Genomic DNA, 27,884 nt, shown 5'->3' with positions numbered 1-27,884 from the left:
TTAGAATCTTGCATGTCGTTGACATGTCTGCCCACCTTTCACCTGCTGGTACACTGATATTTTCACCTGCTGGTACACTGGTATTTTCACCTGCTGGTACACTGGTATTTTCACCTGCTGATACACTGGTATTTTCACCTGCTGGTACACTGGTATTTTCACCTGCTGGTACACTGGTATTTTCACCTGCTCGTACACTGGTATTTTCACCTGCTGATACACTGGTATTTTCACCTGCTGATACACTGGTATTTTCACCTGCTGGTACACTGGTATTTTCACCTGCTGGTACACTGGTATTTTCACCTGCTGGTACACTGGTATTTTCACCTGCTGGTACACTGGTATTTTCACCTGCTGATACACTGGTATTTTCACCTGCTGGTACACTGGTATTTTCACCTGCTGGTACACTGGTATTTTCACCTGCTGATACACTGGTATTTTCACCTGCTGGTACACTGGTATTTTCACCTGCTGATACACTGGTATTTTCACCTGCTGGTACACTGGTATTTTCACCTGCTGATACACTGGTATTTTCACCTGCTGGTACACTGGTATTTTCACCTGCTGATACACTGGTATTTTCACCTGCTGGTACACTGGTATTTTCACCTGCTGATACACTGGTATTTTCACCTGCTGGTACACTGGTATTTTCACCTGCTGATACACTGGTATTTTCACCTGCTGATACACTGGTATTTTCACCTGCTCATACACTGGTATTTTCACCTGCTGATACACTGGTATTTTCACCTGCTGATACACTGGTATTTTCACCTGCTGGTACACTGGTATTTTCACCTGCTGGTACACTGGTATTTTCACCTGCTGGTACACTGGTATTTTCACCTGCTGGTACACTGGTATTTTCACTTGCTGATACACTGGTATTTTCACCTGCTGGTACACTGGTATTTTCACCTGCTGGTACACTGGTATTTTCACCTGCTGGTACACTGGTATTTTCACCTGCTGGTACACTGGTATTTTCACCTGTTGATACACTGGTATTTTCACCTGCTGGTACACTGGTATTTTCACCTGCTGGTACACTGGTATTTTCACCTGTTGATACACTGGTATTTTCACCTGCTGATACACTGGTATTTTCACCTGCTCATACACTGGTATTTTCACCTGCTGATACACTGGTATTTTCACCTGCTGATACACTGGTATTTTCACCTGCTGGTACACTGGTATTTTCACCTGCTGGTACACTGGTATTTTCACCTGCTGGTACACTGGTATTTTCACCTGCTGATACACTGGTATTTTCACCTGCTGGTACACTGGTATTTTCACCTGCTGGTACACTGGTATTTTCACCTGCTGATACACTGGTATTTTCACCTGCTGGTACACTGGTATTTTCACCTGCTGGTACACTGGTATTTTCACCTGCTGGTACACTGGTATTTTCACCTGCTGATACACTGGTATTCTCACCTGCTGATACACTGGTATTTTCAGGAGACAAGAACTCGAATGAAACCCTCAAATCTACTTTATTTTAACGATATTGACAAGTTACTGTTCCCTCTACCGTGACACATTGCACTGCAGCCAAATATCCCGCCAGGGTCAAAGCCCAGGCTATAAAAAAAAATATTGATATGAAACCTATCAATTATCATATTAAGATTGGAAATTGATGAGCATCTTCCCTTCCCATGTGGGAGGGTAAACTCTTGGTACACCGCATTGATGCTAGTGGGTGTGTATTGTAAACTCTTGATCAATCAATAAGCAGTCTTGTCCACAGTATTATCTAAAGATGTTGGACAGAATTCAACATATGTCTGCCATCTACTGAAAATATATTTAATGCTGAGATGACAGTGAGTATGCTGTTCATATTCACTGTCATACAGGACAGTGAGGTACTACTCATATTCACTGCCACACAGAACAGTGAGGTACTACTCATATTCACTGCCACACAGAACAGTGAAGGTACTGCTCATATTCACTGCCACACAGGACAGTGAGGGTACTACTCATATTCACTGACACACAGGACAGTGAGGATGCTGCTCATATTCACTGCCACACAGGACAGTGAGGGTACTGCTCATATTCACTGCCATACAGGACAGTGAGGGTACAGCTCATATTCACTGCCACACAGGACAGTGAGGGTACTGCTCATATTCACTGCCACACAGGACAGTGAGGGTAATACTCATATTCACTGCCACACAGGACAGTGAGGATGCTGCTCATATTCACTGCCACACAGGACAGTGAGGATACTGCTCATATTCACTGCCACACAGGACAGTGAGGGAAATACTCATATTCACTGCCACACAGGACAGTGAGGGTACTGCTCATATTCACTGCCATACAGGACAGTGAGGGTACTGCTCATATTCACTGCCACACAGGACAGTGAGGGTACTGCTCATATTCACTGCCACACAGGACAGTGAGGGTACTACTCATATTCACTGCCACACAGGACAGTGAGGGTACTGCTCATATTCACTGCCACACAGGACAGTGAGGATACTGCTCATATTCACTGCCACACAGGACAGTGAGGATGCTGCTCATATTCACTGCCACACAGGACAGTGAGGATGCTGCTCATATTCACTGCCACACAGGACAGTGAGGGTACTACTCATATTCACTGCCACACAGGACAGTGAGGGTACTACTCATATTCACTGCCACACAGGACAGTGAGGGTACTACTCATATTCACTGCCACACAGAACAGTGAGGGTACTACTCATATTCACTGCCACACAGGACAGTGAGGGTACTACTCATATTCACTGCCACACAGAACAGTGAGGGTACTACTCATATTCACTGACACACAGGACAGTGAGGGTAATACTCATATTCACTGCCACACAGGACAGTGAGGGTAATACTCATATTCACTGCCACACAGGACAGTGAGGGTACTACTCATATTCACTACCACACAGAACAGTGAGGGTACTACTCATATTCACTGACACACAGGACAGTGAGGGTACTACTCATATTCACTGCCACACAGGACAGTGAGGGTAATACTCATATTCACTGCCACACAGAACAGTGAGGGTACTACTCATATTCACTGCCACACAGGACAGTGAGGGTAATACTCATATTCACTGCCACACAGAACAGTGAGGGTTCTACTCATATTCACTGCCACACAGGACAGTGAGAGTAATACTCATATTCACTGCCACACAAGAGAGTGAGGATGCTCTATTATTTGCAGAAAAGAAGTAATATACCCAATTATTAAAATCAACAGCTTTTAACCCATTACCCTTAATCAGTATATACAAAAATACATCTTGTGAAATTTTGAAACAAATAAAAAAAATTTTAATATAGCAGACAAAACCTTATCACATGCAGTTGTTTACATGATAAAGAAAATACTAATTGGTCAAAAAAACAAAATATCTGATAATTCCATATATAAAGTCATTAATATAATAGGTATAGTGAGTCCTGTTATTGGGGACAGGAGGCCTATTAGAATTATGAAGACCCTCTTAGGCCTACGATAGACCTTATCGTATGATGGGATGGGTTGTATCTCCCCAGGGATGCAGACCACAACAGTTGGCTAACTCCCAGCTACCTATTTTCTGCTAGGTGAACATGTGCATTAGGTGAAAGGAAAAAGTTCCCAATCATTTCTGTCCCGCCCATGAATCGAACCCCCAGGGGCTAGATTCACGAAGAAGTTACGCAAACACTTACGAACCTGTACATCTTTTTTCAATCTTTGGCGGCTTTGTTACCAATTAATAAACAGTTAATGAGCTCCGAAGCACCAGGAGGCTGTTTATAACAATAACAACAGTTGAATGGCAAGTTTTCATGCTTGTAAACTGTTTAATAAATGTAACCAAAGCCGTCAAAGATTGAGGAAAGATGTACACGTTCGTAAGTGCTTGCGTAACTGCTTCGTGAATCTGGCTCCAGGCTCCTCGATCGGTGAGCTGAAAACAAATATACCATAAACAAATTATAGTAAGGAAACCCATTTAATGTTTAACCAACAGTCTAATTTCTATTATAAATCATACGAGCTGTTCAAGCACTAGAGCAATAAGAGACCAGTGGAGAGAATCGCAATAAACACTTGACTCGCGTTTTACAATATTCGAAACAAATATTTTCATAATCACAAAAATCAGAGTCTGTCACAATTGTAATCAAAATAGATGTCTCGTGCATATTAATGCTAAAAAAAAAAAACATAAATTGAGATTTGTGTTGAAACAACGGCACGAAATGTAGACAAAAAACTGAGACCAAAAAAAAATACATTTTTATCGAAAAAATTCTAAATGTTGGACAGGCAGACTGAGAGCAAATACATTATGAGTCTTCCGCGTGTCACTCAGTAAGGGAACTGTATAATCAGAGGAGGACTGGCTGCCACCAAGGTCAACTTTTTTCTCAAAGGATTAAGACTATTATTCGTTCAAAAGTGTGAAGGCGAGGTAGTGGGTCACTGGCGACCTTGAAGCCCAGGGAGGGTCTCTAGTCCTCTGTGGGGGGTGTTCCCTGCTTGTGTGTGTACTCTCCTAGTTGTTCTCATCTAATTGTGCTTGCGGGGGTTGAGCTCTGGCTCTTTGGTACCGTCAATCAACTGGTGTACAGATTCCTCAGCCTACTGGGCTCTATCATATCTACATTTAAAACTGTGTATGGAGTCAGCCTCCACCACATCACTTCCTAATGCATTCCACCTGTTAACTACTCTGACACTGAAAAAGTTCTTACTAACGTCCCTGTGGCTCATTTGGCTACTCAGTTTCCACCTGTGTCCCCTTGTTCGCGTACCACCAGTGTTGAATAGTTTATCCTTATCTACCCTGTCAATTCCTCTGAGAATTTTGTAGGTAGTAATCATGTCTCCCCCTTACTCTTCTGTCTTCCAGTGTCGTGAGGTGCATCTCACTCAGCCTTTCCTCGTAAGCAGGCGATGAGTCACAATAACGTGGCTGAAGTATGTTGACCAGACCACACACTAGATGGTGAAGGGACGACGACGTTTCGGTCCGTCCTGGACCATTCTCAAGTCGATTGTCCTCGTAACTCATGCCTCTTAGTTCTGGGACTAGCCTAGTGGCATATCTCTGAACTTTTTCCAGCTTCGTCTTGTGCTTGACAAGGTACGGGCTCCATGCTGGGGGCCGCATACTCCAGGATTGGTCTTACATATGCTGTGTACAAGGTTCTGAATGATTCCTTACACAGGTTCCTGAAAGCTGTTCTGATGTTAGCCAGCCTCGCGTATGCCGTAGATGTAATTCTTTTTATATAGGCTTCAGGAGACAGGTTTGGTGTGATATCAACTCCTAGATCTTTCTCTCTGTCCGTTTCATGAAGTACTTCATTTCCCATTCGGTATCCTGTGTCTGGCCTCCTATTTTCACCGCCTAGTTTCATGACCTAGCATTTACTCGGGTTGAACTTTAGTAGCCATTTGTTGGACCATTCATTCAGTCTGTCTGGGTCTTCTTGTAGCGTCCTACTATCATCCTCTGTTTTAATCCTCCTTCTATACCCTCTGGGAGATCATTTACATAATAAGAAACAGTATAGGTCCAAGGACTGACCCCTGCGGGACTCCACTGGTGACGTCTCGCCAATCTGAGACCTCACCCCTCACAGTGACTCGCTGTCTTCTATTGCTTAGGTACTCCCTTATCCAATAGAGTACCTTCCCTTTCACTCCAGCCTGCATCTCCAGCTTTTTCACTAGCCTCTTGTGTGGTACTGTGTCAAAGGCTTTTTGGCAATCCAAAAATATGCAGTCTGCCCACCCTTCTCTTTCTTGCCTGATTTTTATTGCCTGATCGTAGAAATCAATTAGTCCTGTGAGGCAGGACTTGCCATCCCTGAACCCATGTTGATGCTGTGTTACAAAGTTCCTTCGCTCCAGGTGCTCCACTAGCTTTTTTCGCACAATCTTCTCCATCAGCTTGCTTGGTATGCAGGTTAGGGACACTGGCCTGTAGTTCAGTGCCTCCTGTCTATCCCCTTTCTTGTATATCGGGACTACGTTAGCTGCTTTCCAAATATCTGGCAGTTTCCCTGTTGCCAGTGATTTATTATACACTATGGAGAGTGGCAGGCACAGTGCTTCTGTTCCTTCCTTTAGTAATTTAGTAGTTGCGACACAATTAGGTGAGTACACACCTCCAACAGCGAGTAACTTGTGAGGGGAGATACATCAGTGGCGAGATGTCACCAGCGGAGTCCCACAGGGCTCTGTACTTGGACCCATCCTGTTTCTAATATATGTAAAGATCTTCCAGAGGGTATAGACTCATTCCTCTCAGTGTTTGCTGATGATGCAAAAATTATGATAATAATCAAGACAGATGATGATAGAGAGAGACTACACGACGACCTGCGCGCGCGCGCGCGTGTGTGTGTGTGTGTGTGTGTGTGTGTGTGTGTGTGTGTGTGTGTGTGTGTGTGTGTGTGTGTGTGTGTGTACTCACCTAGTTGTGTCTGCAGGATCGAGCATTGACTCATGGATCCCGCCTGAAGAGGAAAGTCAAAGTGTGTGTGTGTGTGTGTGTTTATCTTCGTTCCGTTTAACTAGCAGGTAATGGTGGAGTGTGCGTGCATAAAAGGTTTCATTGCGTGCCGTGTACTGCGAGTGCGTGAGGTCAGTGCGTGTATGGGAAAGGGGGGGAGGGAGGTGGGGGGAAACTGTTGGTTCTTCTTATATATTAACGTCATTCTGTAATCATTTTGTTTAAATATATAAATTTAAAAGGAAAGGCTAAAGGAGCTGAACTTCACGTCCATGGAAAACCGAGGAGTAAAGGGAGACATGATCACTACCTACAAATTTCTCAGGGGAATTGACAGGGTGGACAAAGACAGACTCTTTCGCACCGGGTGGGACACGAACAAGAGGACACAGGTGGAAACTTAGTACCCAAATGAGCCACAGAGACATTAGAAAATAAATTTCAGTGTTAGAGTAGTTAACAGGTGGAATGCATTAGGCAGTGATGTGGTGGAGGCTGACTCCATACACAGTTTCAAGTGTAGATATGATAGAGCCCAGTAGGCTCAGGAATCTGTACACCAGTTGATTGACAGTTGAGAGGCGGGACCAAAGAGCCAAAGCTCAGCCCCCGCAAGCACAACTAGGTGAGTGTACACACACACACAATACACACACAACACACACACAACACACACCACAACACACACACAACACACACACACAACACACACACACACACACAACACACAACACACACACACACACACACAACACACACCACAACACACACACAACACACACACACACAACACACACACACACAACACACACACACACAACACACACACACAACACACACACACACACACAACACACAACACACACACACACACACACAACACACACCACAACACACACACAACACACACCACAACACACACACAACACACACACACACAACACACACACACACACAACACACACACACACAACACACACACACAACACACACACACACACACACACACAACACACAACACACACACACACACACACAACACACACACACACAACACACACACACAACACACACACACACACACAACACACAACACACACACACACACACACAACACACACCACAACACACACACAACACACACCACAACACACACACAACACACACACACACAACACACACACACAACACACACACACACACACACAGGGGCCTCGTAGCCTGGTGGATAGCGCGCAGGATTCGTAATTCTGTGGCGCGGGTTCGATTCCCGCACGAGGCAGAAACAAATGGGCAAAGTTTCTTTCACCCTAAGTGCCCCTGTTACCTAGCAGTAAATAGGTACCTGGGAGTTAGTCAGCTGTCACGGGCTGCTTCCTGGGGTGTGTGTGTGTGTGTGGTGTGTGGGAAAAAAAAAAAAAAAAGTAGTTAGTAAACAGTTGATTGACAGTTGAGAGGCGGGCCGAAAGAGCAAAGCTCAACCCCCGCAAAAACACAACTAGTAAACACAACTAGTAAACACACACTAAAAATCCAAGATGATAATGAAGGATATACATCAAGGTGAGGCTGGAAGTCGAGGAACCCGTACATGAACACATAAACATAGGACGCACACTTAGCAAAAAATCTGGAAATAAATCTTCGACACACATATGAGATGACACACAGGAAAAAGGTGAAGATACTCCTAGCCTTCAAGACATAGTGTACCCCCAGAATGAGGAAAATGTTGAGTATATTTGAGAGTATTTAGTAAGTTCCAACTGGGGCCAGGCATCGATGTCTGGTACCAAGACGATAAGCAGCCTCAAGACAGCTGACTACCATCTTCCGGCTCTCCTTAATAAGGGAGAAGTACCGTAGCCCCAGTATAAGTCGGGGGATGGGTTGTCTCCAGAGGGGGACTTGAACGGAGTTTCCTCCTCGCCCGGAGCTGTGAATGTTAAAGTGCAGAACTTCAATCAAGCGCGGGTAAATGGCGGGAGAAATTTGTCATTCTCTTGGTATAAGGTATAAAAGAACGCATGTCTTATGCATACGGTCAGTAGAAGAATTATCGTATGCAACCTAAGAAATAATGGAACATGTACTCACCTAGTTGTGCTTGCGGGGGTTGAGCTTAGGCTCTTTGGTCCCGCCTCAACAGTGAAACAGTAACAGAGAAAGTATAGGTTTCCGTCATCAATAAAATATAAAGTAGGAAGGGAAAGTACCATTCCATCACTTAGCACACAATACCAAGAGACTACAAGAAGCATCAGGGGATAGAAAATACAAATTAACCAGAGAACAGAACAGAACAAAGCAAACGGACTAGAAATAAACATATAAACATCAGAAATGAATTAGATACAAATAACATTATATCCAAGACCAGGAGTTCCATATTCTGAGTGTGTGTGTGTGTGTGTGTGTGTGTGTGTGTGTGTGTGTGTGTACTGGAGCCGCGCTGGGCATCACGGCTCACAAAACCTTAGACACAGACAGATGAGATAGCTTGATTACCTGACGATATCCTCATTGGAGGCTAAATTACACAGGTCGTTCATCTTCCTCCAGTGGTAATGGCCGAGAACATGATCCGGGAGTGACCTCATTACCTTAAATGCGTCCGCGGAAGATTAGGAGCCAAAAACGTGTGTAATTACGGTAAGGCTTTTTCGGGGGACTTTTATTTTTTTATCTTAATTTTGCCCTTAATATGCTTCACTACAACTTGTCATGCCTCGGTACCCAGCTGTAATGCTTCAGTACCCAGCTGTAATGCTTCAGTACCCAGCTGTAATGCTTCAGTACCACCTGTGATGCTTCAGTACCACCTGTAATGCTTCAGTACCCACCTGTAATGCTTCAGTACCCAGCTGTAATGCTTCAGTACCCACCTGTAATGCTTCAGTACCACCTGTAATGCTTCAGTACCCACCTGTAATGCTTCAGTACCCACCTGTAATGCTTCAGTACCACCTGTAATGCTTCAGTACCACTTGTAATGCTTCAGTACCACCTGTAATGCTTCAGTACCACCTGTGATGCTTCAGTACCACCTGTAATGCTTCAGTACCACCTGTAATGCTTCAGTACCACCTGTAATGCTTCAGTACCACCTGTAATGCTTCAGTACCACCTGTAATGCTTCAGTACCCACCTGTAATGCTTCAGTACCCACCTGTAATGCTTCAGTACCACCTGTAATGCTTCAGTACCACCTGTAATGCTTCAGTACCACCTGTAATGCTTCAGTACCACCTGTAATGCTTCAGTACCACCTGTAATGCTTCAGTACCACCTGTAATGCTTCAGTACCACCTGTGATGCTTCAGTACCACCTGTGATGCTTCAGTACCACCTGTAATGCTTCAGTACCACCTGTAATGCTTCAGTACCACCTGTAATGCTTCAGTACCACCTGTAATGCTTCAGTACCACCTGTAATGCTTCAGTACCCACCTGTAATGCTTTCAAGTACAGAATCATGAAGCAGTGAGCGTACCGGAAAGGTATCATATGGCCAGACACAAGATATCACATGACACAAGATACCACATGACACAAGATATCACATGACACAAGATACCACATGACACAAGATACCACATGACTCAAGATATCACATGACACAAGATACCACATGACACAAGATATCACATATGAGAGGATATCCTCCTGGAGTCGGACAGATAAATAGACTTGTGGGTTGATAGTACTCCCGACCTGACGCCGGAAGCCCTCATCATAACATCGTCACCTGAATACGGAAGGTTATCTTGAGGTTATCTTGAGATGATTTCGGGGCTTTAGTGTCCCCGCGGCCCGGTCCTCGGCCAGGCCTCCACCCCCAGGAAGCAGCCCGTGACAGCTGACTAACACCCAGGTACCTATTTTACTGCTAGGTAACAGGGGCATAGGGTGAAAGAAACTCTGCCCATTGTTTCTCGCCGGAGCCTGGGATCGAACCCGGGACCACAGGATCACAAGTCCAGTGTGCTGTCCACTCGGCCGACCGGCTGCCATTGGTTGGCTAATATAAGAACTGCCCTTTAGGAATATCAACAGAGAGTCGTTCAAGACCTTTTTTTTTTTTTTTGAGATATATACAAGAGTTGTTACATTCTTGTACAGCCACTAGTACGCGTAGCGTTTCGGGCAAGTCCTTAATCCTATGGTCCCTGGAATACGATCCCCTGCCGCGAAGAATCGTTTTTTCATCCAAGTACACATTTTACTGTTGCGTTAAACAGAGGCTACAGTTAAGGAATTGCGCCCAGTAAATCCTCCCCGGCCAGGATACGAACCCATGACATAGCGCTCGCGGAACGCCAGGCGAGTGTCTTACCACTACACCACGGAGACTGCCTCGTATATGATCTGTGACAGGGTCAAAATATTGCTAAATTCGATTGATTGAAGTTATCAAAACCTTTGTGACAAGTTACCAAAATTATTCTTTAGAAGATCAGTTGTGGAATATGAGGCATCAGTGTGGAGCCCTTATCTCATTAAACACAAAACGGAACTGGAGAAAGTTTGAGGCATGCCACCTCCAGAGCTGAGAGGTATGAGCTACGAGGAAAGACTCCAGGTGTTAAACCTCATGTCAATGGAAGAAAGAAGATGTATGGGGAGACTTGATTACTACATGCAAAATCCTGTATGAATAGACAGGGCGAAGGGTAGACAATATAGCAAGTATAGGGGGGTAGTATACGAACAAGGGGACATTAGTAAAACGTATTTGAGCATCAGGGAAGTGAACAATTGGAAACCACTAAGAAGTAAACCCGCCAAACACACACCGAAACTACGACGTTGGTACAACGTTCGAACAAGTTTTAACACCTCCTAACCAGTTATAACAACCAATATAGCAAGTTGTAACAACGTTCTAATACGTCATAAATACGTTAAGCCAAAATGTAACAACTTTATTACAAGTTGTAACAAGCGGAAAATAGAGACGGTTTCGGTTTGTGTTTCCAGGGAAGTGGTTTAGGTAAACTCTATACGTAGCTTTATAAGTAGACACGACACAGCCCAATAGGCTGTGGAACCTTGGCTCTTGAGTCTTATATTTCTTCTCTCTTCCATTAACGTGAGGATTTACACCTTTAGTCTTTCCTCGTAGCTCATACCTCTCAACTCTGGGACTAATCTTGTGGCATGCCTCAGAATTTTCCCCAGCCCTTCTCTCTCTCTCTCTCTCTCTCTCTCTCTCTCTCTCTCTCTCTCTCTCTCTCTCTCTCTCTCTCTCTCTCTACGTCAACTATTCATCCTTATTCTTACCTTTGCAACACCGTCATTATCCAGATAACTGCACGAGGCATTGCAATCCGGGAGTCCCTTGCATCATTACATCATTATTTTGTCAAGGCCTCGTAAAAACATTTTGTGTTTTAGGTTACTTGCTGTTTTTCTTGCCTGAAATTCTAAATTAAGTGATGCTTTTGGTCCCCTAAGGGTCTTGGTTACATTACACTGTTTACACACACACACACACACACACACACACACACACACACACACACACACACAGATGAGGTTGGTGAGGTCACAGATTGTGACAGATGAGGATTGTAGGATCCTCCAAGAGGACTTCAACAGGTTGCAGAGATGGTCAGAGAAATGGCTACTGGAATTCAACACGAGCAAATGTAAAGTTATGGAGATGGGATTAGGTGATAGGAAACCTAAGGAACAGTACACAATGAAGGGGAATTGCCTACCTGTGACGATTCGAGAAAGAGACCTGGAAGTGGACGTAACATTTAGTCTAACTCTTGAAGCACATATAAATAGGATAACGACAGCAGCGTACTCTACACTGGCAAAAGTTAGAACATCATTCAGAAACATAAGTGAGGAGGCTTTTAGGGCGCTTTACACTGCCTACGTGAGACTAGTCTTAGAATATGCCGCGTCATCGTGGAGTCCCCACCTGAAGAAACACATAAGGAAACTGGAAAAGGTTCAGAAATTTGCGACGAGGCTCGTCCCAGAGTTACGAGGGATGAGATATGAAGAGCGCCTGAGGGAACTAAACCGTATGACATTAGAAAAAAGAAGGGAGAGAGGGGATATGATAGGAACGTATAAAACACTCAGGGGAATTGACAGAGCGGAAATAGAAATGTTCACACGTAATAGTAACAGAACGAGGGGACATGGGTGGAAGCTGGAAACTCAGATGAGTAACAGAGATGTTAGGAAGTTTTCTTTTAGCGTGAGAGTTGTGGAAAAAATGGAATGCACTTAAGGAGCAGGTTGTGGAAGCAAACTCTATTCATAATTTTAAAACTAGATATGATAGGGAAGTAGGACCGGAGTCATTGCAATAAACAACCGATGGCTCGAAAGGCGGGATCCAAGAGTCAATGTTCGATCCTGCAGGCATAAATAGGTGAGTACAAATAGGTGAGTACACAGTTTTCTTAGAAAGAGTTTAGTAACACACCACCAGCATGGGTTCGGGGATGGTAAATCATGCCTCACAGGTTTAATAGAATTATATACCCAGGCGACACAAATTAGGCACGAAAGAGAAGGGTGGACAGACTGCATTTTTTTGGACTATCAGAAAGCCTTTGACACAGTACCCCATAAAAGGATGTTACAAAAGTTGGAGCAACAGGCAGGAGTAAGCAAAGATAAGGTGCTCAAGTGGATAAGGGAGTATCTAAGCAACAGGAAACAGCGAGTAACTGTGAGGGGGGGGGGAAGACATCAGAGCGGCGAGATGTCACCAGCGGAGTCCCACAGGGATCAGTACTTGGACCCATCCTGTTTCTGATATATGTAAACGATCTTGCAGAGGGTATAGACTCATTGCTCTCAATGTTTGCTGAAGATGCAAAAATTCTGAGAAGAATCAAGACAGATGAAGATCTTATTTCCACTAACATATTTTACTAAGCACAAATTAACTGATATAACCTACTGGCTGCTTGCAACTTAATTACTGAATTACATAAAAATAATCCAAACTAGTCGGTAGTTTACACTTAACAATTTAGTCGTGTCCAGGCAGCCCTGCTCGCGGCACTGGACAAACACATGAATTCATAATTTGTTCCTTTACAGTTTCTGCTGTTTCTTCTCCCTCAATCTTCTTGAGGTTATCTTGAGATGATTTCGGGGCTTTAGTATCCCCGCGGCGCGGTCCTCGACCAGGCCTTCACCCCCAGGAAGCAGCCCGTGACAGCTGACTAACTCCCAGGTACCTATTTCACTGCTAGGTAACAGGGGCATAGGGTGAAAGAAACTCTGCCCATTGTTTCTCGCCGGCGCCTGGGATCGAACCCAGGACCACAGGATCACAAATCCTGCGTGCTGTCCGCTCGACCGACCGGCTCCCCAGGCTAGTGGAACACACACTCACAATCCTAGAGGATAGCAGGAACAGATGGGGGGACATGATCACAACGTACAAAATAATGAGACTATCCTTTAACTCACACACCCTTCTCATTTGTGTCTGAGCTTGCCATAACTTCCTGCTACTATCTCCTGGTCGCACGAGGTCATTCACGTTGCTGCCCACTTCTCATAAATGATGCAATTGGTATAGGATTTAATATATACTGAAGTTCCTAGTAGTGTATTGTCTCCTCTGATTCCATACTAACCCATTCATACAGCATCCTTACCAACCCATTCATACAGCACCCATACCAACCCATTCATACAACCATACCATCCATTCATACAGCACCCATACCAACCCATTCATACAGCACCCATACCAACCCATTCATACAGCACCCATACCAACCCATTCATACAGCATCCTTACCAACCCATTCATACAGCACCCATACCATCCCATTCATACAGCATCCTTACCAACCCATTCATACAGCACCCATACCATCCCATTCATGCAACACCCATACCAACCCATTCATACAGCACCCATACCATCCCATTCATACAGCACCCATACCAACCCATTCATACAGCACCCACACCAACCCATTCATACAGCACCCATACCAACCCATTCATACAACACCCATACCAACCCATTCATACAACACCCATAAATGCTTCCACTGGCAGCGTACTTTTGAGAGAGTCTTAGCACCAAGTAATTGTACTATTTTTTGTACTAACGTGAGTTGGTTCATTATAGGCTTTAATAAGACTGCATTGTGAGATTGTATATGATTCTTGGGATTGTTTCCCGTAAATGTGTGCCGAAGGATGTGAGGCTAAGATGATTGATTTGTGGTTTCCTGTTGGGCTCCTTCTGTCTGTCTTGAAGCTTGGAGTGACTTGTGTGTGTCCGGTGTTGGGGTCTTGTCCCGGCTGAGGAGTTCCTAAAGGTGTCAAAGGGGGGACACAGTAGGTGGCTTCTACTGCAGGTGCGGTACAGTCATTCTTGTGAGGGGACGAGGCATCCACTCTCCCCTCTCCCACTCCCTTCCCCAACCCTAGTCCCCTCCTCCACCTCGTAGTTAGAGGTCATGGCAGCTCAGATAGTCTGCTACAGCTGTTTGTGGGAGTTGATTTTTTTATGGGTGTGAGGATATGCCTCTTGTCTCTGCTTCCTGCTCTCTCTCTCTCTCTCTCTCTCTCTCTCTCTCTCTCTCTCTCTCTCTCTCTCTCTCTCTCTCTCTCTCTCTCTCTCTCTCTCTCTCTCTCCCCTGCAGTACACTGCCGCAGAGCCACTCCTTACGGGGGTCCATTTGTTAATTCCTAGTTCTCTCACTACTCTCCCTCCTATCTTTTCCACCCTTCTGTCTATCCCGTCTATCCTTTTTTTCTTCCATCCAACCCTTCTATCCCATTATCCCTTTCATTCACTTCCCCCTTCCATCCTTCTTTACCTTTCATTCACCCTTTTTCATTTGTATTATTTTTTACTTCCTTTCTAATTTCCATCTTTCTCTCCCTCTACTCCCTCCCTACCTCCATCCTACATTCCTCCCCCTCCCTTTCTTCCTTCCCTCCCTCACTCCCCTCCCTCCACTCTCTACCATCCCTCCCTTCCCTCCCCTTCCTTCCTCATGTCACCTTCTCATACCTACAAAACTCTTTTCTCATCTTAGCTCATTTTCCAATCAATGGAAAATAATTTAAGTATTGACTTTCCCTTCCCTTCCCTTCCCTTCCCTTCCCTCCCTCCCTCCCTCCCTCCCTCCCTCCCTCTCTCCCTCCCTCCCTTCTTCCCTCTCTCTCTCTCTCCTTCACTCCTCTTCTCTCTCTTCTTCTTCCTTCCTTCTTCTGTCTCACTCACAGCTCCTCACACACTTCTCTAATGTTGATTGCTTATTCATTTAATAAGTCTTAGATGATGACTGAGATGCAACGAGAGATGGACAGGTTGTGTCTCCCTCGGTTGTGGGAGACGGCCTTCGATGGAGGACCTCTCGGGGAGGAAGCAAAGGTTCATCATGAGAGAGAGAGAAGATACCAGAGTGGAGAACAGTAAGGTGCAGGTGACCACTTGGGGTCGGCGCTGGTGTCCGTCCTGTTGCACCTACATGGCTCAGGAACATGGTCCCTTCATATCAGTTTTTTTTTTTTTTTTTTTTTTTTTTTTTTTCTACCACAGACGTGGCCACACATTTACAATGCTAACCAGCATATATACATTTTCTTCTGTCCTCCATGGACAGGGTTAGAGAAGTGTTAAACATACAGTTCAAGGGTTTATTGAACACTCAACCACAGAAGGTGATTCGGTGCTTTTAAAATGCTAAGCTAACCTACATACGTAAATACATAGATACACAGATTTACGTATGCCTTACATAGAGTGTTAAATGTGTCTTTTACATAGTGTCATTAATGTACATTCACAAAGGTGAAATGTAATTCTGATCAGCTTCCATATATACTTTATACCCATACATATACATACATATATACACACACATGCATTCACATACATCTGTCTCATTTACTCTGACAGGGTGAGATAGCTGATAAAGAAACTAGTGTGCAATTAAGCACTTAATCACTGAAGGTGATGAAGGTGCTTTTACAAGCTCAGGTTATATAGTTACATCATATATATACATTGTATGATTGATATATTACATGGTCAATCTTGGGTACAAGTCCAATATATCATCAAGTGTTCCAGTACTCATATAGTAATTACAGAGTTCAGCATACCTTAGCCCATATCATATCAGTATTAGGTAATGTATTTAGGTAAATACATTTAGGTAATGTATTTAGGTAAATACATTTAGGTAATGTATTTAGGTAAATACATTTAGGTAATGTATTTAGGTATTAGGTAAATTCATATCAGAATTAGGTAATGAGAATAATCCTAACAAAGGGGGATTAAGATGCACTGCAGAATAAAGCGGACACATTCTAAGACGTGGTTTGTAAGTGGCTACTAGAATGACCAGACCACACACTAGAAGGTGAAGGGACGACGACGTTTCGGTCCGTCCTGGACCATTCTCAAGTCAATTCCTGGATCATTCTCACAATCAACTTGAGAATGGTCCAGGACGGACCGAAACGTCGTCGTCCCTTCACCTTGTAGTGTGTGGTCTGGTCAACATACTTCAGCCACGTTATTGTGACTCATCACCTGCATATGGCTACTAGATTTTAAGCCAAACACATGCAATGTATGACGATAAGAAGAGGAGGAGGAGGAAGACCCTTACAGAGGTACAGGATGAAGGGAAGACAATTTCCTGCATGAGAACACAACAGAGACCACCAGCAACACTGGCCAATATCCGGACAGTCTTCAAGACCCTGGACGAGGGAGTCTTCCAGATGCTGTACACAACCTATGCGACACGCGCCGGACAGCTGAGTGGACGGCACTTCGCATTCGTAGTCCTGAGGCTCCGGGTTCGATCCCCGGTGAAGGCGGAGACAAATGGGTAAAAAAGTTTCTTTCACCCTGATGATGCTGTTCACTTAGCGGTAAATAGGTACTTGGGAGTTAGACAGCTGCTACGGGTTGCTTCCTGCGGGTGTGTAACAAAAAGGAGGCCTGGTCGACAACCGGGCCGCGGGGACGATAAGCCCCGAAATCATCTCAAGATAACCTCAAGATAACACACTCTTGAGTATTCAGCCCCACAGTTAAACATCAAACTAATAACAGAAAAGAACTGCAATAAGTAACTGTATTATGAAGGGGATTTGAACATGGAGGAAGAACTGAGAGAACTGAGGACACCGGAACATCCCTCACGTCACAGAAGGGGCAGTGGGGACATGATAACGACGTATAAGATTTAAGGCCAAATGACAAGGCAGCCACTGAGGCTTAAAGCAGTCATAGAACAACAAATGGAAACCATCTCAAGACCGACAACGTCTCACATCTTTACAGATGGATCAGTTGATGAAGAAAGAGGTTCTGTTGGGGCAGCAGTTTACACTACCAACCATGAAGCTTATTGGAGCATGAATAGTGGGTGCTCAACATTGCAAACAGAATTATATGCCCTGAAGCAGGCCATAAATTATGCAATTGAGAATAATTTACATGATGTCATCATTCATACCGACTCTAAATCTTTGGTCCAGACATTGTTATCTAACCAGTACCGAGATACAACTCATCACAGACAGAAATTCTCCATATAAGAAAATAAGCACACAATCTAGGGCTGCATCTCTCTCTAAATTAGATACCAAGTCGAGTGGCATAGATGGTAATGAGAAGGCAGACTTACTAGCAAAAACTGCCACTGCTCTACCTGTTGTACAGGTTCAAATACCTCCAAGTTTTTCACAGATTAAGGAGCAAATCAAGAAGGAAATATTCTCAACTATCAAAAGTACTAGGTACCCTAGTACTAGGTACCTAGTACTAGGTGTGGAGCCGGTCGGCCGAGCGGACAGCACGCTGGACTTGTGATCCTGTGGTCCTGGGTTCGATCACAGGCGCCGGCGAGAAACAATGGGCATAGTTTCTTTCACCCTACGCCCCTGTTACCTAGCAGTAAAATAGGTACCTGGGTGTTAGTCAGCTGTCACGGGCTGCTTCCTGGGGGTGGATTCCTGGACGAGGACCGGGCCGCGGGGACACTAAAAGCCCCGAAATCATCTCAAGATAACCTCAAGATAACCCCCTATGTATCACCCTTGTTTTCACCTTTAACACCTGACCCCGTATGGGTATAAATCAACGAGTCCTGTAACTTCATTTCACTTGAGAATGAACCATGGAGGTTCGAAACGTTGTGCAAATTGTATAAATAAGTGTAATACATTCTATAGTAATTCACTTTTTTCTTCACCTTGAAATAACGAAAATGAGCTTTGGAGAACTCCTCTTTCAGCTAAGCCCTGATGCTAGGAAAATAGTTAGAGGGATAGAAGCCCTAAACCAGAAGATAGTAAATACTGAATATGCTGTCATATTCAGTGAGACATATTTAAAAGAAAACCTGCTGCCAGTATATACCAATATATATATATATATATATATATATATATATATATATATATATATATATATATATATATATATATATGCGAACAAGCCTGAATGGTCCCCAGGACAATATGCAACTGAAAACTCACACCCCAGAAGTGACTCGAACCCATACTCCCAGGAGCAACGCAACTGGTATGTACAAGACGCCTTAATCCACTTGACCATCACGACCGGACATAATGAGGTGATAGCCGAAGCTATTTCAAGTGGATTAAGGCGTCTTGTACATACCAGTTGCGTTGCTCCTGGGAGTATGGGTTCGAGTCACTTCTGGGGTGTGAGTTTTCAGTTGCATATTGTCCTGGGGACCATTCAGGCTTGTTCGCATTTGTGTTCCTCACGTGTGCCCCAAAGAATGAGGTGATTTGGTAAAATGCTATGCCCAAGATTACTATCCGAGTGCCGGCGGTGGGGTGGTTCAAATAGCTTCGGCTATCACCTCATTATGTCCGGTCGTGATGGTCAAGTGGATTAAGGCGTCTTGTACATACCAGTTGCGTTGCTCCTGGGAGTATGGGTTCGAGTCACTTCTGGGGTGTGAGTTTTCAGTTATATATATATATGTCGTACCTAGTAGCCAGAACTCTCTTCTCAGCCTACTATTCAAGGCCCGATTTGCCTAATAAGCCAAGTTTTCCTGAATTAATATATTTACTAGAGTTTTTTTCTTATGAAATGATAAAGCTACCCTTTTCTCTATGTATGAGGTCAATTTTTTTTTATTGGAGTTAAAATTAACGTAGATATATGACCGAACCTAACCAACCTAACCTAACCTATATTTATAGGTAAGGTTAGGTTAGGTAGCCAAAAAAAGCTAGGTTAGGTTAGGTTAGGTAGGTTAGGTAGACGAAAAAACATTAATTCATGAAAACTTGGCTTATTAGGGAAATCGGGCCTTGAATAGTAGGCTGAGAAGTGCGTTCTGGCTACTAGGTACGACATATATATATATATATATATATATATATATATATATATATATATATATATATATATATATATATATATATATATATATATATATATATATGTCGTACCTAGTAGCCAGAACTCACTTTTTGGCCTACTATTCAAGGCCCGATTTGCCTAATAAGCCAAGTTTTCCTGAATTAATATATTTTTTCTAATTTTTTTCTTATGAAATGATAAAGCTACCCATTTCATTATGTATGAGGTCAATTTTTTTTTATTGGAGTTAAAATTAACGTAGATATATGACCGAACCTAACCAACCCTACCTAACCTAACCTAACCTATCTTTATAGGTTAGGTTTGGTTAGGTAGCCGAAAAAGTTAGGTTAGGTTAGGTTAGGTAGGTTAGGTAGTCGAAAAACAATTAATTCATGAAAACTTGGCTTATTAGGCAAATCGGGCCTTGAATAGTAGGCCAAAAAGTGAGTTCTGGCTACTAGGTACGACATATATATATATATATATATATATATATATGATACCAAAAACGAGAGAATATTGGCATTCATTAAACTATCAGTGATATGAAAGGCTCTAATGAATTGATTAGCATGTAGAGGTGGAGCTTGCAAGCCCATCCAGGAGAGTACCCGGGGCGACGGACTCATTGTACTCAACCTCATTATCCTCTTAATCTGAGGAAGTAACTCCTCGCGCGCCGCCCTCTGTAATCTTGTAAGTAATCCTTGACACATCGTTTATTCTTAATATACTAAGGAACCTGAACATTTATACAGCAGCTGCCCTAGATTACACGAAGGGTTACAGAGTGTGTTCAGAGCCAGGTATGTGATACTAGGGGGTACCCAGCCATTCCCCTAGACTATATGAAGGGTTACAGTGTGTGTCAAGAGCCAGGTATGTGATACTAGGGTACCTAGCCATTCCCCTAGATTATAAGAAGGATTACAGTGTGTGTCAAGAGCCAGGTATGTGATACTAGGGTACCTAGCCATTCCCCTAGATTATAAGAAGGATTACAGTGTGTGTCGAGAGGCAGGTATGTGATACTAGGGGTTACCTAGCCATTCCCCTAGACTATATGAAGGGTTACAGTGTGTGTCAAGAGCCAGGTATGTGATACTAGGGGTTACCTAGCCATTCCCCTAGATTATAAGAAGGATTACAGTGTGTGTCAAGAGCCAGGTATGTGATACTAGGGGTACCTAGCCATTCCCCTAGTCTATATGAAGGGTTACAGTGTGTGTCAAGAGCCAGGTATGTGATACTAGGGGTACCTAGCCATTCCCCTAGACTATATGAAGGGTTACAGTGTGTGTCAAGAGCCAGGTGTGTGATACTAGGGTACCTAGCCATTCCCCTAGACTATATGAAGGATTACAGTGTGTGTCAAGAGCCAGGTATGTGATACTAGGGGGTACCTAGCCATTCCCCTAGACTATATGAAGGGTTACACAGTGCTATAAGTGAGACATGTGGCAGTAAAGCCTCCATTAGAGTGGATGGTTCGTCGCAGCGAAGCACGTGTTCACTAACCAGCGCTGGCAGAGTTTGAGTGCTAATATTAATGTTCATACTTCTAGCTTACAGTCAGCTTAGACAAGCTTAGTAATTCGGTACTTGGGCAGTTATAAACATTACTTCTATATGCATGTTGTCGGTTGCCATAGTCTGTGTGATCACACACACAAACACGAGGCTCAGAATAAAGTTTTGTATTTGTACATAGAGTTTTTTTTTTAAAGTGAGAGTATTTTAACAATTGCAAAACAAATCACTGACAATGATGACAACAATACAGTGATTACCTCTGCACACACACTATACAGTATAGTGAACTTATACACAACATGATACGGTATAATGGCGATAATAAGACGACCACAACGACCTGTCACACGACTACAACGACCTAGCAGTTACCTAGCAGTAAAATAGGTACCTGGGTGTTAGTCAGCTGTCACGGGCTGCTTCCTGGGGGTGGAGGCCTGGTCGAGGACCGGGCCGCGGGGACACTAAAAAAAAAGCCCCGAAATCATCTCAAGATAACCTCAAGATAACCTGCCACACGACCACAACGACCTGACACACGACCACAACGACCTGACACACGACCACAACGACCTGTCACACGACCACAACGACCTGTTACACGACCACAACGACCTGAAACACGACCACAACGACCTGAAACACGACCACAACGACCTGACATACGACCACAACGACCTGACACACGACCACAACGACCTGACACGACCACAACGACCTGACACACGACCACAACGACCTGACACACGACCACAACGACCTGTCACTCGACCACAACGACCTGTCACACGACCACAACGACTTGAAACACGACCACAACGACCTGTCACACGACCACAACGACCTGTCACACGACCACAACGACCTGACATACGACCACAACGACCTGTCACACGACCACAACGACCTGACACGACCACAACGACCTGACACACGACCACAACGACCTGACACACGACCACAACGACCTGTCACACGACCACAACGACCTGCCACACGACCACAACGACCTGACACACGACCACAACGACCTGCCACACGACCACAACGACCTGACACACGACCACAACGACTTGACACACGACCACAACGACCTGACACGACCACAACGACCTGACACACGACCACAACGACCTGACACGACCACAACGACCTGACACACGACCACAACGACCTGACACGACCACAACGACCTGCCACACGACCACAACGACCTGACACACGACCACAACGACCTGAAACACGACCACAACGACCTGCCACACGACCACAACGACCTGAAACACGACCACAACGACCTGAAACACGACCACAACGACTTGTCACACGACCACAACGACCTGACACACGACCACAACGACCTGAAACACGACCACAACGACTTGTCACACGACCACAACGACCTGAAACACGACCACAACGACCTGAAACACGACCACAACGACTTGTCACACGACCACAACGACCTGAAACACGACCACAACGACCTGAAACACGACCACAACGACTTGTCACACGACCACAACGACCTGAAACACGACCACAACGACCTGAAACACGACCACAACGACTTGTCACACGACCACAACGACCTGACACACGACCACAACGACCTGACACACCTGGTTGATACCAGGTTAATGGGGTTCTGGGAGTTCTTCTACTCCCCAAGTCCGGCCCGAGGCCAGGCTTGACTTGTGAGAGTTTGGTCCACCAGGCTGTTGCTTGGAGCGGCCCGCAGGCCCACATACCCACCACAGCCCGGTTGGCCCGGCACTCCATGCAGAAAATGATCTAGTTTTCTCTTGAAGATATCCACGGTTGTTCCGGCAATATTTCTGATGCTCGCTGGGAGGATGTTGAACAACCGCGGACCTCTGATGTTTATACAGTGTTCTCTGATTGTGCCTATGGCACCTCTGCTCTTCACTGGTTCTATTCTGCATTTTCTTCCATATCGTTCACTCCAGTACGTTGTTATTTTACTGTGTAGATTTAGGACCTGGCCTTCCAGTGCTTTCCACGTGTATATTATTTGGTATCTCTCTCGTCTTCTTTCTAGCGAGTACATTTGGAGAGCTTTGAAATTATCCCAATAATTTAGGTGCTTTATCGATCGCGTCTATGTATGCCGTATATATTCTCTTTATTCCCGCTATTTCAACAATCTCTCCTGCTCTAAAAAGGGAAGTGAGTACCGAGCAGTACTCAAGACGGGACAGTACAAGTGATTTGTATAGTACAACCATTATGATGGGATCCCTGGATGTGAATGTTCTCGTAATCCATCCTATCATTTTTCTGGCTGACGCAATATTTACTTGGTTATGCTCCCTAAACGTTAGGTCGTCAGACACCATTATTCCCAAATCCTTTACAAGTTGCTTTCCTACTATGGGCACATTTGATTGTGTTTTGTACCCTGTATTATCTTTAAGGTTCTCATTTTTACCGTATCTGAGTACCTGGAACTTATCGCTGTTGAACATCATGTTCTCTCTGTTGCCCAGTCGAAAACTTTATTGATATCTGCTTGTAGTTTTTCAATGTCTTCAGCAGAGGTAATTTTCATGCTGATTTTTGTGTCATCTGCAAAGGATGATACGAAGCTGTGACTTGTATTTTTGTCTATATCTGATATGAGAAATATGCATGTTGTTACGGAGCCCCTTCTGTTTCTCTCCAAATCTGGCTTGAAGAGTCATATCAGCTTTCCCTTCAGATTCTCTGAGATGCAGGGAGTCTGTTGGTATATGTGGCGAAATGATCGGTCGTCTAATAAGGAAGAAATTTGCATTTATAAGTTTGTAGATAAAGGGGGAAGTTGCGCCCTTGATACAAACAAAATAACGCCCCCTGTCTGCAGATTCGCCATTTTGTGGACGACGCCTAGCCAGCAGCGGATTGGCTGGCTTACGTCACGTGACGCGGGCGACCAATCAGAGACTGCCGTGACGTCACCGAGTGCCCCTAGCGACGCCAGCGGAGGTAACGTCAGAGTTGACCTGACGGTGAGAGTGGAAGGACGTTCCTCAGTCAGCTCTCGAGGATTGGAGACTCTGGGAGTCTTACTCAGTGGATTATAGCTAGCCATCGCAATCCACCTTTGTTACTAGAGACCATGTGCTTCTGGGAAGCAAGAAGAAACCAAGTTTATTGGGCAGAGAAGGGCCAAAACTTGGAAAATCGGTCGGCGATGACACTAGAGGGTGCTGCCTGACGCTGAGGCTCTGGATGGTGAGGCGGGCAGGCCTGACTGTGACTGGATCACATTCACTGAGGTTGTTAGAGGGACGACACCGTTCCCAGGACGAGGAGCAACGCCTTGTAGAAGGAACGAGTGTGTGTATGTGTATACAGTGATTAGCTCAGTGCCTCCTGGTTGGTCCAGGATTGGGATATCTGAAACTCTGGGAGTGGTTCGGCGACGACTCGACGGCTTCACGACACCTGAGGACTTGTGGCAAGTTCCTGGATCGTCAAGGACCGACTCGGGAAGCGTGAGAACCTCACACCATCGAGGGACAGGCGTCGTGAGCCAGGAATGTAAAGGTAGATCAATTGCCCTCCCATTACCCCTTTGTTGAGTAGGTTAGATAGGCCACGATATTTATATATATGTATGTTTCCATATAACATTGATACATTAGTATTAGGATATGCTGTAAGGCAGCTTGCGTCCAGGACTGTTGAAGAGGATAGTGTGTGTGGACGTTGAGGCAGTTGGAGAGGAGGTGGACGAAGCGGCCCGCTCTGTGAGAGGGTGCGAGACCCCCCTTTTAAATCTGCCCTGCTGAAGGAATCACAGGAGGTCGTGAGAGAAGAATAGCCGACGATCTGCAGATTATTTATGCTTTATATCCATTTCTATTATTACTTGTATATGTGATCATGTAGGTTATGTTAGTAAATATCACATATTTCATCATTGTGTTTAAGTGCGCCTCCATAATCATCTCTATGAGCATACACGAGGGATATCATAGTTCCACCTAGTGAACATTACGTTTTCTATAGAAGTTCTTTGTGGCTGGAGAGTGGTAAAGCAGCACAGACTTTTATAGAAGTGTTCCTTGGGCTGTCAGTCCAGTGTCAAATCTGTAGGAGTAGCAACACTTAGGCAACAGGCTATATAGTGTACACCCACTGAACTGCACTGCTGGGGTGCAGAAATATCAACCCAGCTGGCGACCTGGTTAAGTGAAATACAGAAGGCAGGCGGGAAAGGAATTTCTGCAAATTTTGTCTCGCAGGCAAGACCCAAAACCTGGGTCTTCCTTCACTCCTCCGTGGGTCAAGGCCCGGATTGCTAATAGCAGTTTCCTCGTTGTTAACTGAAGGGCTTCCAGGGTGAATCAGTGGTACCTCTGTGGTGGGAGCGAAGACCTGCGGTGGTAGGTACTATTACATTACATTCTTGTACAGCCACTAGTACGCATAGCGTTTCGGGCAAGTCCTTAATCCTATGGTCCCTGGAATACGATCCCCTGCCGCGAAGAATCGTTTTTTCATCCAAGTACACATTTTACTGTTGCGTTAAACAGAGGCTACAGTTAAGGAATTGCGCCCAGTAAATCCTCCCCGGCCAGGATACGAACCCATGACATAGCGCTCGCGGAACGCCAGGCGAGTGTCTTACCACTACACCACGGAGACTGCTATTGGTCCTCTTCTGTGGGACCAAGTGACTCTGGTGAGTCACGTGAATCGGAGAGACTGAGCACTCTGTCTCCCGAGCCCCTAGGAACCCCCCTTGCTAGCGGACCCGCCAGCTTACTGGCTCACCCACCAGCTTATTGGCTCACCCGTCAGCTTACTGACTCACCCACCAGCTTACTGGCTCACCCGCCAGCTTACTGGCTCACCCGCCAGCTTACTGACTCACCCGCCAGCTTACTGGCTCACCCACCAGTTTACTGGCTCATCCGCCAGCTTACTGGCTCACCCGCCAGCTTACTGGCTCACCCACCAGCTTACTGGCTCACCCGCCAGCTTACTGGCTCACCCGCCAACTTACTGGCTCACCCGCCAGCTTACTGGCTCACCCACCAGCTTATTGGCTCACCCGTCAGCTTACTGGCTCACCCGCCAGCTTACTGGCTCACCCACCAGCTTACTGGCTCACCCACCAGCTTACTGGCTCACCCGCCAGCTTACTGGCTCACCCGCCAGCTTACTGACTCACCCACCAGCTTACTGACTCACCCGCCAGCTTACTGACTCACCTACCAGCTTACTGGCTCACCCGCCAGCTTACTGGCTCACCCGCCAGCTTACTGGCTCACCCGCCAGCTATACCAGCAATCTGATTCACTACAGGCCTTCCCAGTTCTGGGTTTTGATTGGTTGTTCCAACCCGACAAACATAAACACAACGTACCATTTTACGTTTTCAGAACGTTGTAGCAATGTTGTAGTAACGTAGATAACATTACGTTCTTTACAGTGTGTGTTTGCTGGACGTTTTCTGTTGGCTGATTTGACATTCTCAGACTCTGATTCCTCCTGATTTTTCCGTATTTAAATACAGTTGCCTACGTCCTTGACTCGTAATCAATCAAGGATCCCGGGTTCGATCCCCGAGCGGGACAGAAATAATAATAATAATAATAATTTTTATTTAGGCAAAGGTACATACATAAAGAGATTTTACAAAGTTTGTTGGCTTTATAGATAGAGCTAGTACATACAATGCCTAAAGCCACTATTACGCAAAGCGTTTCGGGCAGGAAAAAACACTACTGACTAAAGCTTAAAACTAATGGGTAAAAAGAAAAAAATGTGTTGAGTTAAATGGTTTAAATTGATTAAATGGTAGGGCATGTTTCCCCCGCACCTAATGCCGCTGTTCACCTAACAGTTAACAGGTCCCCGGGAGTTAGATAAGTGTCGTGGGTTGCTGTAGCCTTGAGGAAGGGTCAGTAGTTGGCCTAACAGGGCGGCTTCAATGCAACTCTAACACGCTTCCCGCCACAAACGCACGACGAAATTACAACGTTCAAATAAGTTTTAACACCTAACAAATTGTAACAACCAATATAGCAGGTTGTAACAACGTTTCTAATACGTCATAAAAACGTTGCAACTTTATTACAAGTTGTAAAAAGCAGAAAGTAGGAACAGTTACTTTACTAGGTTCCTTTCCCCGACAACAGGAATTAAAGAACGTAACCAACTCATGGAATTATGGTGTGTAGTGGTTCGTACACACAGCTAATCCTTCCCGCAAATCCTCGCTAAGACTCACGTCACTTGGTCCGGTCGGTATACTGACGGTCTCGTGTCGTGCAGGGTCGGCGGTCGACTCTTGGTGGTCTTCATGGTTGTGTATTATCCCCTGTCCTCATACAACCCGTTCTCGCAAATTCGTAAAGTCAATATTGACTTATTAACTACGTGCATAGGTGATATACTAAACATAATAGATACCC

At 44.9% G+C, this 27,884-nt stretch overlaps 2 protein-coding genes across 2 annotated transcripts in view; one reads left to right on the top strand and one right to left on the bottom strand.

The window, feature by feature from the left end:
- On the bottom strand, positions 1–24,547 carry LOC138355977 (periaxin-like). The gene is made up of 2 exons (XM_069311518.1): positions 24,371–24,547; positions 1–1,434 (listed from the first exon to the last, which is right to left on the bottom strand). The coding sequence occupies exons 1-2, from the start codon at positions 24,545–24,547 to the stop codon at positions 1–3; spliced, it is 1,611 nt and encodes a 536-aa protein (XP_069167619.1).
- Positions 24,548–27,631: 3,084 nt separating this feature from the next.
- Positions 27,632–27,884, top strand: part of LOC138356175 (tyrosine-protein kinase Fyn-like) — a 9,165-nt gene continuing 8,912 nt past the window's right edge. The window contains exon 1 of the mRNA XM_069311910.1: positions 27,632–27,656. Within this exon, the coding sequence (XP_069168011.1) occupies positions 27,632–27,656 (25 nt within the window). The remainder of the gene's footprint in view (positions 27,657–27,884) is intronic.

The sequence above is a fragment of the Procambarus clarkii genome, chromosome 70 (genome assembly GCF_040958095.1).
Source record: "Procambarus clarkii isolate CNS0578487 chromosome 70, FALCON_Pclarkii_2.0, whole genome shotgun sequence".
Taxonomy (NCBI): domain Eukaryota; kingdom Metazoa; phylum Arthropoda; class Malacostraca; order Decapoda; family Cambaridae; genus Procambarus; species Procambarus clarkii.
Note: the sequence above shows the minus strand (reverse complement) of the source record. Positions and strands in the feature narration are given on the sequence as shown.

What these genes read in the sequence shown, in the direction of transcription:
- LOC138355977 (XM_069311518.1), bottom strand. Translation starts at nt 24,547, where the DNA reads ATGGCTAGCTATAATCCACTGAGTAAGACTCCCAGAGTCTCCAATCCT. An exon ending in GGTCGCCCGCGTCACGTGAC is followed by an intron (nt 1,435 to 24,370) that starts GTAAGCCAGCCA and finishes GTGTATCAGCAG; the next exon opens with GTGAAAATACCAGTGTACCA.